The sequence below is a fragment of the Panthera uncia genome, chromosome X, assembly GCF_023721935.1.
Source record: "Panthera uncia isolate 11264 chromosome X, Puncia_PCG_1.0, whole genome shotgun sequence".
Lineage (NCBI taxonomy): Eukaryota > Metazoa > Chordata > Mammalia > Carnivora > Felidae > Panthera > Panthera uncia.
Window position 1 is genome coordinate 31,874,322 of NC_064817.1, and position 14,721 is coordinate 31,889,042.

The window sequence follows — 14,721 nt, forward strand, 5'->3', positions numbered from 1 at the left end:
ATGTGGGACAGGAAACTATCAAAATCCTACAGGAGAAAACAGGCAGCAACCTCTTTGATCTCGGCTACAGCAACTTCTTACTAGATGTGTCTCAGGAGGCAAGGAAAACAAAAGCAAAAATAAAACCATTTGGACTTGATCCAAGATAAAAATCTTCTGCACAGCAAAGGAGACAATGAAACTAAAAGGAATCCGACAGAATGGGAGAAAATATCTTCAAATGACATATCAGATAAAGGATTAGTATCCAAAATCTGTAAAGAACTTATCAAACTCAATACCCCAAAAAACAATCAAGTGAAGAAATGGGCAGAAGACACGAACAGACACTTTACTGAAGAAGACATCCAGATGGTCAACAGACACATGAAAAGATGCTCAACTTCACTCATCATCAGAGAAATACAAATCAAAACCACACTGAGATACCACTTTTCACCTGTCAGAATGGCTAAAATGAACAACTCACGGAACAACAGATGTTGGCCAGCATGTGGAGAAAGGGGAACATTTTTGCACTGTTGGTGAGAATACAAACTGGTGCAGCCACTCTAGAAACCAGTACGGAGGTTCCTGAAAAAATTAAAAATAGAACTACCCTACTACCCAAAAGTTGCACTACTAGGTATTTATCCCATGATACAACAATTCTGATTCAAAGGGGGTACAGGCACACCAATGTTTATAGCAGTACTATCAGCAATAGCCAAATTTTGGAAAGAGTCTAAATGTCCATCAACTGATGAATGGATAAAGAAGATGTGGTATATATATACAATGGAATACTACTTGGCAATGAAAAAGAATGAAATCCTGCCATTTGGAACAATGTGGATGGAACTAGAGTGTATTATGCTAAGCAAAATAAGTAAGAGAAAGACAAATACGATTTCACTCATATGTGGAATTTTTTTTTTAATTTTTTTTTTAACATTTTATTTTTGAGACAGAGAGAGACAGAGCATGAACGGGGGAGGGGCAGAGAGAGAGGGAGACACAGAATCGGAAGCAGGCTCCAGGCTCTGAGCCATCAGCCCAGAGCCTGACGCGGGGCTCGAACTCACTGACCGCGAGATCGTGACCTGAGCCGAAGTCGGACGCTCAACCGACTGAGCCACCCAGGCGCCCCACTCATATGTGGAATTTAAGAAACACAACAGATGAACATAGGGGAAGGAAAGGCAAAATAAGATAAAAGAGAGGGAGGCAAACCATAAGAGACTCTTAAATGCAGAGAACAAACAGGGTTGCTGGAGGGGAGGTGGGTGGGAGGTTGGGCTAGATGGGTGATGGGAATTAAGGAGGGCACTTGTTGGGATGAGCACTGGGTATTATATGTAAGCGATGAATTACTGGGTTCTACTCCTGGAACCAATGCTACACTGTACGTTAACTAACTTGAATTTAAATAAATAAATTTTAAAAAGGACCATGGCAATAGGGAGAGAGATCCAGGCCACCTTCAGATGCAGCAAAGGCAGCTGGGGATTTATAGCCAGTGAGCAGAGTGAGGGGGGTCAGTGAATGGAAAAACTTACTGAAGGCAAGCCAGGGTGACATCAGATATCAAGGGTAGGGAGATTCTCGCTATGCCGATTTAGCAGGATTCTTGCTAAATCTGGTCTATGCAAGCTAAAAATAGGGCCCAAGGACAAGATCTAGTCAATGAGTGGCCTCAGAAGAAACCGTCTAAAATATGGTCAAGAAGACAATCTTAGTCACACTTCGTGGTCCAAGATGGCTGCTGCAGTACTTGTCATACTGTCCTTATTCTAGTCAACAGGGAGAAGGGCAAAGGGCAGAAAAAAAGGTTTCCTTGCCTTAGGATATTTCTGAGAAGTTTCATAGATGGCCTTGCTTTCATCGTGTTGGTCAGAATGTAGTTGCATGACCGTACTTAGCTGCAAGGAGTTTGGATAGGTAACGGAAATGTATTCTTTGTTCTGGGTGGCCATGGGACCAACTACATTTGGGGTTTTTTATTGGTAGAAAAGAGTGGAAGGAATATTGGGGAAACAACGAACAATCTGAAACAATGGGTGCGATTAAGAATTATGAATTAGATTTGTTTATTACTCGTCATGAATTATATCTTCCGTTTCATCAAATCTGAAAGCAATTGTCAGTGATTACTTTCAATGACGCATATAAGAAAAAGCACATAAAGAAAACACTATTGCTATTCATACTCAATGAATTTCAAAGACATAGTGACTTTACATTCCTTGTTCTATTTACTGATGCTGATAACTAGGAAAAGTGCTGGAAGTGGTTTTTTTTTTTTTTTAATCACCTTTAACTATGAAAATATGAGTTCCCATAAGCACCACCCTAAAGAGGTAAAATGGAAAAAATTACAACTGTCTCTGCTGGGCGTGTAAATCCTTCCTTGATGCATTTAAAATAGTTTACGCAAATTCAAGTTATAGACATTTTAGAATAAACGTCAGCTCTATGGTTTATAAAAATTAAAACCAGCATGTACCTGTATTCAGTAGCACAAGTGGTTTTAAAGAATTTTTCAAGGGCAACATGTTGTCTTTAAGTTATCTTTTTCTGGTGTGTGAAAGCCCAATTTCTTCCCATCAAGATAATCCTCACATTGTCAGAGCAATAATCTTTAAAAGCCTCGTATTTTATCCATGTTTTTTCTTTTTTGCTGCACTGATTCTATCTCTACCCCTTCTTTTTCTGAATAATTTACCATATCGATAACAGAATTTTCTGCTGTTTTTGAAACTCACGAAATGTATCCTTTGGATTTTAGATTAGCAAAACACTTCCTTATTTCATATTAATTATGGAACTTGGTTTGCTCATTACATACAGGATCGGTTTCTGCCATGATTTTAAGACGATAGTCAATAAACAATTGTTTACATGGCTTTGTGAAATCTCCCGGTATATTCCTATGAGCTGAGTGTTTTAGTGCCAGTAAGTGCTTGGTGTCGCCTGCAGACATGAAGGTTCCACAATGCCCTCTATCCTTGAGACAATTTCTAAACACATTAGCTTGGCACAATTCACAAGATTTGTCTAGATAAGTGTTCTTTCAATCTTGTTCTTTATTTTTCTGAAGTAACTTTCTCTGTAGACAAAACTTTTTCCCAATTCTCAGATGGTCTTGATTCTTTTTAATAGTCTTTGATGTAGGGGCGCCTGGGTGGCTCAGTTGGTTAAGCATCCAACTTCGGCTCTGGTCATGGTCTCACATTTGCGAGTTCCAGCCCCATGTCAGGCTCTCTGCTGTCAGTGTGGAGCTCGCTTTGCATGCTCTGTCTCCCTCTCTCCCTGCCCCTCTCCTGCTTGTGCTCTCTCTCTCAAAAATAAACATTTTAAAAAAAGTCTCTGATGTGAAACTAATCAACAGCTTTATAAAGTTTATTAGGACCAGAATCGTGTTGGTTGAAGAACAGCTCCATTGGGGAAGGTTTATCATAAGAGACTTTGTGATAAGGGGTTACTTGGGCAGATGCCATTTGGTGGGAGAAGTCAGGCAAAAACAACTGTTCATGTTTACTGAGGCCTAACTTTTTGAAAAATTTATTTTGGAGAGAGCACAAAGCTTGGGAGAGGGGAAGAGGGAGATAGATAATCTTAAGCAGGCTCCACACTCAGCATGGAACCCAACACGGAGCTGGATCCCACAACCCTGGGATCATGACCCGAACTAAAATCAAAAGTCAGACGCTCACCTGACTAAGCCACCCAGGCGCCCCACTGAGGTTTAACTTTGAGCGTGTGCAGCACGGCTTTGCACAACTAGGGAAGAGATAGCAGTTTTTAATACATGCAGTGTCTTTTCTGAGCAAAAATATGTTAATAGAATAAGAATTAGCCAGGAGAATCTGAGGGAAGAATGCAGATTGTGAAATATAAATTTCTGGACCTGAATCCTGATAGCACCGCTTAATAACCTTGTGACCCACAGCAAGTTTCCTCTCTGAAATTACACTTTCATATTTATAAAATGAGAATAAAAATGTCTTTCTCATAGGACACTGCCAAAGCTTAATGACATGGCATGTAAAACTGAGTGCCTGTCGTTTTTGTGGCCAAGTGTTGTGCTGTTTAGATTTCAATAATAAGTTCTGCACACAGAAGGTACAATCAAAATGAAAAATGTATTTTTATATTCAGAGTACAGAAAGGAGATCTGATCACCCCTGGATTTTCCTTAGGCAATTATGAAATAGCCCCGGCGTTGATGGCATTGCCTCTGGGTGCGAATGAAAGATGGGGGTGCTAGGAGCTCTGCAGCCATTGGCATCAGGCTGCTGGGACATTATTCTGCCTGCAAATGTTATTTTAGTAATTTTTATCTCATCGTTTGGTTTAACAGTACTTTTCATCAGCCACGGTGGTTTTGCTGTCTCAAAGGAATATCAAACTCTAGTTCTAGAGAAGGATTTAGCATGCAGGCATTGCAGCAGAAGCTGAAGCAGAACCTGATGGCAACGTTTTTGAAAACGCCTAATATTTACTGAGTCCCTATTGTCTTTACTGGACAATAGTTCTGGCTATAGGTGACAGAAATACCACCCAGGCGCCCCAGAAATACATTATAATAGCAGCTTAAGGGGCACCTAGGTGACTCAGTCGGTTAGCGCCCAGCTTCAGCTCAGGTCAGGATCTCGCGGTTCGTGAGTTCGAGCCCCACGTCAGGCTCTGTGCTGACAGCTCATAGCCTGGAGCCTGCTTCAGATTCTGACTCTCCCTCTCTCTCTGCCCCCTCCCCCAACTCATATTCTTCTCTGTCTCTCTCAAAAATAAATGGACATTAAAAAAATAGCCTCAACAAGATGGAAATGTATTGCTCGTTAATATTAAAGCCTGGATTGGTTGGCAGCTTTGTGATTTTGTTCTGGTGGCTCCATGATAATATGGGTCTGGGTGCCTTGCCTTTCTTGTTCCACCACCTTGACAGTTTAGCGCTTAATCCAAGATGGCTCATTCCTATGTTCCCATCCGAGCCTCTGGAAGGGACAAGGGGTTCAAGGGAAAGGGCTCTTTCCCACTAGGCCATGACCTTGAGGTTGCCTGTGTCATTTCTGATCATATCCCATCAGCCAACACTGAGTCTCAAGACAAAACCTAACTGCAAGGAATACTGGGAAATGTAGTCTTCATTCTAAGTGGCCATGAGCCTAGTTAGACATTCCATTAATATAGAAGAGAATAGGTGGAGAGGCAACTACCAGAATTGCCTATTCCGTAATTACTACATGTTAAGCAGGGCTTAACTTTTTACTTAATGTTCACAACAACCTTATGAGGTTGCAACTATTATAATTCTTTTTTTACAGAAGGAGTATCTTGAGGCATAGAGAAGTTAAGTAATTTTCTTAAGGTCTCAAATGTAATAAGTGGCAAGGCCAGCATTTGAACCTAGGCAGTCTGCCTCCAGAGTCCTATCCTCTTGGCCACTAAATAATCCTTGCTTATTTATTTCTCTTGGGCCTTGGTGTGCTCTTCTGGATGAGATTGGGGATTGTCTAAGGCATCAAGGAATCAAAGATGCTTTGTGAATTGTTATTTATAGCTTCCTCTTCCAGGCAGCTAATTGCGTCCATTCCAAAATTCCTATCTTATTTGGTTCAAAATAGAGTTCAGTACAATTGAGTCTAGATGGGGTAACAAAAGAAAAATAGTGCCACACGAATGTGACAGGAATTTTAATGAAAGAAATTCCTGATTTGAAAGAAGTGTGTCTATGCAATGATAAAGCAAGCAGTCTTTGTAATACATTGAATGTTTTTGATGGGATGGAAAAAAATGAATTCGGTATATCACCAGGATACTGCAATGAAAAGATTCTATCATTTAACTGAAGTTGAGATAGTTCATCTCTTCAGTCTTTAAGATTTCAATTACATATAGCTCATCAATTTGCATGTTAATATCAGTGCATCTGTGTAGCAAGAAGGAAATCTAAAGAATAAGCTGATATTTTAAAATGCAAGAGCATCCTGAGTTCATCTCAAGTAGAGAGCTGGTGTTAGCTGATATTAAATGTCTTAAACTTTTTTCTTTTTCTTTGTGTTTTGCTTATGTCTGCTACACTTTGTATCTCCCATACTCTTTTTTAAAAACAATTCATTTATTTATTTTGAAAGAGTATGAGCAGGAGAAGGGGCAGAGAGAGAGAGAGAGAGAGAGAGAGAGAGAGGGAGGTAGGGGGAGAGAGAATTCCAAGCAGGCTCTTCACTGTCAGTGTAGAGCCTGACACGGGGCTCAATCCTATGAACTGTGAGAACAGGGCCTGAACCAAAATCAAGAGTCAGACGCTCAACTGACTGAGCCACCCAGGCATCCCACACCTCCCATACTTTTTGCACCTCTTCAGAGAAGACCAAACAGAGTAAAGGGTTAGATTTTTAATATTTGCAAAAATCAAAATATTTTTCCTTAACACTGTAGGAATGAGGTTAAGAAAGACAGAAAAAGTGCTGGAAGTAATTACTTAACAAATACTTGAGAGCATTCTGTAGTTTTCTCAGGCTTGAACTATTTTTTTTCAGAGTATTTTTGATCTCAATTTTAGCCAATTTTAATTTAACTTTATCCTTAACAGACTCAACATTGTACTTTGTTTCCCTCTCATTCTCCTTTTAATAATGATGACTTCATATTGTAAAGGCTTTTATAATTTACAAAGCACACTATCGTACTTTATTGCCTCTGACTCTTACAAACACCTTCAGAGGGAGATATGAAAGTAATTCTTATCTTTATTTTGAAGTTGAAGTAACTGAGACCCAGAGAGGTTAACTCATATGCCCAGTGACATCTGGTAAGCAGCATGGCTGAGTTTTCCTTCCTTCCTTTCACTCTTTATCTCTTTTCTTTCTCCTTCCTCTTCCTCTTCCTCTTCCTCTTTTGCTGGCACTTGCTATTTTGTGCTCATGTTTTCTTTTATTCATTTAACATAATATCTATTATGTTCCAGGCACTATGTTGCAGTAAAATGCACAGCTGAACAAAGCATATATGGTCTTGCCCTAATGGAGATTACAGAGGAATTGGCAAGACAAACCTTAAACTAGTTTAAAAAAAAAACCTACCGAATAAAGGTAAAATTAAAAATTATAGGAGTGACTGGGTGTCTCAGTCGGTTGAGCATCTAACTCTTGATTTCTGCTCAGGTCATTATCCCAGGGTCATGGGATCAAGCCCCACATTGGGCTCCATGCTGAGCATGGAAACTGCTTGGGATTCTCTGTCTCTCTCTCTCTCTCTCCCTCTCCCTCTCCCTCTCCCTCTCCCTCTCCCTCCCCCTCCCCCTCTCCTCTACTCACATGCTCGCTCGCTCTCTCTAAAATAAAAATTACAGGGAGTGAGAATGAGATGGTATCTGCTGTAGATTTTGTCGTCAGAGATAGCCTCTCTGGGGAAGCAGAAATAAAGCTCAAGTAAAAAGGATGTAGGGAAGTCAGGTGAAGAACCAGCCAGATGAAGAACTAGGCTGGACTTAGCAGTGAGGATTGGCTAAGTGATGCTGCAGTAGCAGCCTCAAACTTTCAGTGGCTTAAAGCAATGAAGGTTTATTTCTCATTTGTGCTACGTATCCGGAAGAGGATGGCTGAGGACTCTACTTCATAGCATCCTCAGACCAGGATTTAGACTTACAGAGTGGAAACTATCTGGGACATTACCATTCTCCATGCAAAGAAGAGGGTATGTGCTAAACCACGCATTCACTCTAAAGCTCTTACCTGGAATCACACACCACATTTTGTGGACCGGTGCAGGTCACAGGACGACATTTAATGTCAGGAGGGCAGGGATGTGCCATCTGACTTGTTATACTTTCCCAGCCTCCCTTGTAGCAAGTGGTGGTGATATGACAGTGCATGGTCAAGGAACCCAAGGAGAAGTCTGAGGTGAGGAGCTCTAAGTCAAGTTTTGTTTTCCTGTTAAGAGACAGGTACAGCTGACACAGCTTGCCCCTTCCTCCTGTCTTTTTACAAAAAAATGTTTAAATGTTTTTATTTTAGAGAGAGAGAGAGTGTGGGGGAGGAGGGGGGTACACAGAATCTGAAGCAGGCTCCAGGCTCTCAGCTGTCAGCACAGAGCCCCACAAAGGGCTTGAGCTCACACAGGGCTTGAACTCACACACTGTGAGATCATGTCCTGAGTCGAAGTAGAATTAAGCTCACTGAGCCACAACGCACCCCACCCCTTCCTCCAGTCTCAAACAAGGATGCCGTTCTCCTGCTGGCTGGCCATTTTGCATAAGAATAAGTCACACCTTGAACATAGGGGACCATTAGGACGAAAGGATCCTGAGTCTTTAATGACCTGATTTGCAGCTCAACTAATGCAAGAACTTACTAATTCTGGATTTCTTGTTATGTAGGGAAAAAAACGAAACCTATTTTTAAGCCTGTTACTTGGAACCAGAAGCATTTCTAGCTTACGTGGTTGGGGGGGGGGGGTGCGGTGATGAATAGATACTGTGCTCGAAACCCAGAAAGTCAGCTTCCTCAGATACCTTTCTGAGACTGGGTCAGCAAGGCAGGAACAAAAGGAGACCCGCCTTGCTTTTTGTAAATGCTGGCTAGTAAGGCAGAGGGAAGAGCCTTCTCTCATCCTGTTCCTCTCTTCTAGCTGCCTATACTCCCTTTCTCCTTGGTGTTAATTCTCCACTTGCATACTTTCTTTTCCCAGTTGCAATTACCCTCCCTCGAACCTTCCTCCTCTTCTTGAGTGTCTGAAAATGGTTATGTCCATTTAATGTAAATTATCCTAGGCATGATTAAATTAGGACAATTGCTAAGAGAGATCTGAAAAATCAGCAGGCTGTTTAGTATTTTGTGCCAGTCTATGGAAGTCTTCCCATCTTTTCCCACAGTCTCAGAGATAGCTCCTAGAGTATGTGGGACAGTTAGCAACAATTGCCTTAGAAATTCCATTACTATGTTGGGACCTTTACATTCTTGTTTCCTTGTGGCATGATTTACATGGTGCCCCAAGTCTTTTCAGACTTTAGAAATGCCCTAGGTCAAACCTGATTGCTAAATAGAGTCTTATCAGTAGAGCACAAAGAAAGATGCGATGAAAATGTTTCACTCTATGGCCATAATTTCTCCAAGTGATCTCACCCATTCTGTGGAACTAAGTGATTAAGGAACTGGTAAGTGATTCACGCAAGTGGTCATGGAATTTTTTTTTCCAGAAGAGGATCTGCCCACCAGCCTATTCAGCTAGGACTGCTATCCATGATTGCTGTCTTTGCTCTACCCATTTTAATTTGTTTCTTTATCATTGTTGCATGAATTGTTGTAGATTTCAAATAAGCAATGTTTTATTTCTCCTGTGCCCTGAGGTGTTCAGACATCTGTTGTGATTCTCCGGACAATATAATCGTGGTCTTCGAATGAGAACTCATTTTGTTATCTTAAAGCTTGTAGCTTCTGCAAGTTTTCAAAAGCAAATTATGTGGAGCTTTTCTTACATTCAATTTCTTAAGCCAGTTGTTCATGGGGGAAAAAGGGCATAAGGGTACTTTGTAAGCTCTAAATCAGGGATTAGGAAAATTTGCTGTGGGTTCTTGTCATCTGCGTTTTGGTGGACAAGAAGGAGGACTTGAGAGCATTCTGTATGGCTGCCTGTTGTAACGAATGAATCATCTTGCATCATTTGTCCTCTTCTTAACTAACATTGAGGATACTGGGAATCCTTAGCAGATCATCCTGTTTTTACTCATTTTTTGTCTTTGAATGCCAGAATGCCCAGCATACACTAGGCAGTCAAGAAATGTTCGTTGGATGAATGGATGAGACAGTTAATCAAAGGTTTTGGAAACCTTATTCCTTTTTTAAACTCCCCGTTAGGAATCTCTCATCAGACTAGCAATTAAAAAACCTAGTTTCTGGTTTTGTATAACAGAGCTCAGTACCACAAATGTAAAAGGAAATGTTATGTGATGTATGAAGTGATCCCGGGTTGTTTGTTTCTTCTGGAATATAGAAATGTTGTGTTCAAGAAGGGTCTGGAGATGAGCCTATCTTTTAGAGTATTGTTTCTCCAAATTTGGCAGTATATTAGAATAAATAGTCACACGTTGAAAAAATATCAGAGTGGGGGGGAGGGGAGACTAGAGAATCAGTACTTTTAAAAATCCTCCCAGGTGATTCCAGCATATAGGCAAATTTGAGCACAGATGGTCCAAAGCTGTGCCTCTGAAACTCGGATCACCTGGAGATTTTGTGACTATGCAGACTCTGATCCACTAGGTCTAAGGTGGGGCCTGAAATTATGCATTCCCAGTAAGTTCCCTGTTGCATCACTTTGAATAGCTCATTTCTAATGTGTATATTTAAAAAGTTACGTGTCAGGCATTAAACAAAGGGACGTAGAACTAGCATTTATTTAGTATATGCCAGGCACCATGCCGGTAACTTTACGTATATTATCTTGCTCAAAGTTAAAAACAATCATGTAAGAACATTATTACCCCTATTTTAGAAATGAAGAAATTAAGGTTTAGCTGACAAATCATTGCCTCAGTTTGGACAGCAGATTCCTGATAGAACATACAGGTCGGCGGTAGTTGTCGGAAACCATCCAATGCTGAGAAGTGTTGGGACATGTCTTTGTAGAAAACTGTTTATTGGATCGTTTGGGCAAAGTGTCAGTGATTTCACACTCTTGCTTCATGTAGTGTATCCAGGCAGGTAAGGAACATGGTACTGGGCGAGCTGCCAGATGGGTTGTACTCCCGCTGTTGAGATATCGGAGACGTACTGGTGAAGTTAGAGTAGAATGTGAATCAGTACTAATAGCAAAATAGTAGAGGCGGTGGAGGACGTCCGAATTCAAACGTAAAACACAAACGCTGTGGTTTTCAACTACTGATATCGAAAGATTACTGATGTTAGAGAAATTGTGTTTCCTCAAAGCATTTGGCTCTGACTCCTTGATTCTCTCAAGTGTTCTTCCAAGTGAAAATACCCCTTAAGTGAAGAGGGCTCTGTACCTCTGTTTTCTTTTTGTGTTCAGCGATGTTTTTTTCTCCCTCTCCTTCCAGGAAGCTGAAAAATGACCTCTTAGAAGCAAAACGTAGAAGTGGGAAGACTCAACAAGAAACCAGCAGAGTCTGTGTCTACTGTCAGAGAAACCTGGGCTTAATATTTGACCGAGGAGACCCGTGCCGGGCCTGCTCACTGAGAGTGTGCAGCGAATGTCGGGTCTCGGGCCTTGACGGCAGCTGGCAATGCACCATCTGTGCCAAAGTCGCGTGAGTTTCTTGTCTTTGTGTGGAATTCCAGATTTGATGACTGAAAGGATTGGAGTGGGGAAAGAAAAACAGAAAAAAGTATTTAAAATTTAGGGATAGAGAGTAGAATACAAATATAGCCCAACACAGGCTCAGCAATGCCTTTGTAGAATTCTGGAGAGGGGTGTGTGTGTGTGTGTGTGTGTGTGTGTGTGTGTGTGCGCGCGCGCGCGCGTGCACGTGTGCATGAGTAAGCATACATTAGCAAAATAGAGAACAATATTTTTAGTTTTAAAGACTGTAAAACAGTCAAATTGGAAGCCTGGCAGAATGAGGTCTCTTTCTACATTTGAAAACCATGCACAAGCTTTCTTCACTTATAGCCCCACTTGGCTCACATGTCTTCTCAGAAGGCACAGGCAATTCCCCGAAGCCATCCTTAGATGTGTGGGGTGACTGGCAGGAAGAGTATGAAATATCCATCCAGCCTGCTTTCCACGTCACATGCGGGGCAAAGCTTTTTCTGCATCTATTGAAATGAGCATATGGTTTTTATCCTTTCTCTTATTGCTGTGACGTATCACATTGGTTGATTGATTTGTGAATATTGACCCCCTGCCTTGCATCCTAGGAATAAATCCAGGTTGATCATGGTGAATGATTTCTTTAATGTGTTGTTGGATTCAGTTTGCTAGTATTTGTTGAGGATGTTTGCATCTATGCTCATCAAAGATATTGGCCTGTAGTTCTCTTTCTTTTTTATTTGTAGTATCTTTATCCTGTTTTGGTATCAGGGTCATGCTGACCTCATAGACTGAATTTGGAAGGTTCTTCCCTCTACTGTTTTTTTTAGTACTTTGAGAAGAATAGGTATTAGCACTCCTTAAATGTTTGGTAGATTTCAACTCTGAAGCCACCTGGTTTCTTGGGAATTTTTTGAGAACTGATTCAATTACAATTGCTGATAACCTGTTCACATTTTTTTATTTCTTCCTGATTTAGTTTTGGGAAGTTACATGTTTCTGTGAATTTATCCATTTTTCTAAGTTGTCCAGTTGTCCATATAATTTTTTTATAATATTCTCTTATAATTCTTTTGTATTTCTGCGGTATTGGTTGTTATTTCTCTTCTTTCATTTCTGTTTGAGTCCTCTCTCTTTTGCCCCCACCCCCACGCTTTAGGCATATATTGTCATACTTGACATTGTATTATTTCATGATTACCTTGATTGAATTTTATAGATAGGCTTAATTTTACTGGTTTTCTGCTTCCTACTTTTCTTACTCCTGCCTATGGTCTTTCTTTTCCACTCATTGAATCTCCTTTAACATTCCTTGTAGGATTGGTTTAGTGGTCATGAATTCCTTTAATTTTTGTTTGCAAAACACTTTATCTATCCTTCTGTTTTGAATGATAGCCCTGCTGGATAGAGTATTCTTTGCTGCAGGTTTTTTCTTTCAGTACTTAGGCTATATCATGCCACTCCCTTCTGGCCTGCCAAGTATCTGCTAAAAAAAAAAAAAATTAGCTCAGGGAGCCTGGGTGGCTCAGTCGGTTAAGCGTCTGACTTCAGCTCAGGTCATGATCTCACAGTCTGTGAGTTTGAGCCCCATGTCGGGCTCTGTGCTGATAGTTTAGAGCCTGGAGCCTGCTTTGGATTCTATGTCTCCCTCTCTCTCTGCTTCCCCCCCACACACACTTGTGCTCTGTCTTTCTCAAAAATAAATAAACATTAAAAAAAGAATTTACAAATTTCTTGGAAATTACTTAGAAAGTCCACAGTTTATATGTTTTCTATTCATTTCTTAAGGGTCTCACTGAGATCCTCCACTCTTCTCAAACCCAGTGAGTATCTCTATGATGATTGCTTTAAATTCTCTATCAGGCATACTATTTATTTCCATCTTGTTAAGCTCTCTTGCTGTGATTTTGCCCTGTTCTTTAATTTAGGGCACGTCCCTCTGTCTCTTCATTTTGTCTAACTGTCTGTGTCTGTTTCTATGTGTTAGAAAAGTCAGCCATGTCTCCTGCTCTTAAAAGTGGTAGCCTTATGAAGAAGAAGTCCTAGAGTGCCCTGCGATGTAGTGTCCCCTTTTTACCAGAACCTAGTGCTTCAGGGGTGTCTCCTATGTGTTATGTGCACTCTACTGTTGTGGCTGAGCCAATTTGCCTTCAGTACACTTGTCTGCAATGGCTCTCTTTGCCTGTTGTGGGCAGGGTTTGCTCTCTCTGGGGTTAGTGGGCCACTCTGAGGCTGTCTTATTTATGCTTCATTTAAGTCAGACCTGGCATTTGCCAGGTATCCAAAGGCACCGAACTGCAGGGCACTCTCCCTGAGTTGTCCCCTGGGAATCTTTTGTTGGTGAGCGGTCCCTGCAGTCAGACCACGTGTCTTCCCCCCAGCCCACTGTTGGGTCTGTAGTGGTGTGTGTAGTTATCTTCCCCTCTTCCTGGGGCAGGGGTCACTTTGGAGGTTCACCGGCCTCTGTCAGGGCTGCTTTCACACTGCTAGGCTTGTGGCAACACTTTGGATGAGCTCTGGTCAAAGCGTATTGGAGGCGGCAGGTCCATAGAAGAATGCTAGGGCATGGCACACTGTTAGCAAGTTGATTCCCATAGATGACTGTGTGTCTAGATTGGGGGTGGGGCAAGAGAGGGAAATGGTGCCTTCCAGCAATTTTGTTCTAGAAGTCTCCCAATGATCCCTGCCCCTCCGGCACATGCTCTGAGATTAAGAAACAAGTCTCCGTCCCATATACCTCAGGTGTTTTTCAAACTGCTTCTCTGCTTTATCTCAGTGGAGCTGTTTGTTGTGCTCCTTAAGGATGGGGACTCAGTTTCCTTTCCCCCTCCTGGCTGTCCCAGAGCCACGCCCTCTGATTTTTAAAGTTCCAGGTGTTAAGCCCCGCTGATTGTAAGAACTCCGAAAATAAGGTCCCTCTGGTTTTCAAAGCCAAATGTTACGGGTTTTGTCTTCACCATGCAGGTGCCTGGTGTGGCGATCTCCTCCTCCATGCCTGCAGTGTCCCTTTCTCCCAGGGACAGTCCTGTGAGTCTGTTTAGCTCCGAACTGCATCTGTGCTCTTCCTACCCTCTTCAGTGTGTCCTCTTGTCCACATTTAGGTGTGGAAAGTCAGCTCCGCCAGTCTTTGGGTCATTCTCTGGTTAAGTACACTGGTGTGGGTGTTACCTAGTTGTATCCATGGGATGAGGTGAGCTTAGGAATCCATCTTCCTCAGAATTCCCAAATCTGTATTCATTTTCTAAATGAAGTTTAGTCATCTGCAAATCAGGATGCAAAAATAATGTTAGACATCTTAATTTCACATGAAATCAAATCATTTCCTTTGGCTATTTCTCCTTATGCCTGTTGAGAAAAACTATCAAAAGTCGATCACTTTGCTTTCTTGTCGAAAATAACACAATACCTCTGTGAGTCAAGTAAGTAATGCAGAAGTTGCTGTTTTCAACTCTGGACATTTTTTAGAAAGTTTGTCTG

At 41.4% G+C, this 14,721-nt stretch overlaps 1 protein-coding gene across 2 annotated transcripts in view; it reads left to right on the forward strand.

Annotated features, from left to right (window-relative positions):
• SYTL5 (synaptotagmin like 5) overlaps positions 1-14,721 on the forward strand; it is a 107,975-nt gene that overhangs the window by 11,129 nt on the left and 82,125 nt on the right. For both annotated transcript variants that reach the window (XM_049643685.1, XM_049643686.1), the window contains exon 2: positions 11,033-11,242. In XM_049643685.1, coding sequence (XP_049499642.1) covers positions 11,033-11,242 — 210 coding nt within the window. The remainder of the gene's footprint in view (positions 1-11,032; positions 11,243-14,721) is intronic.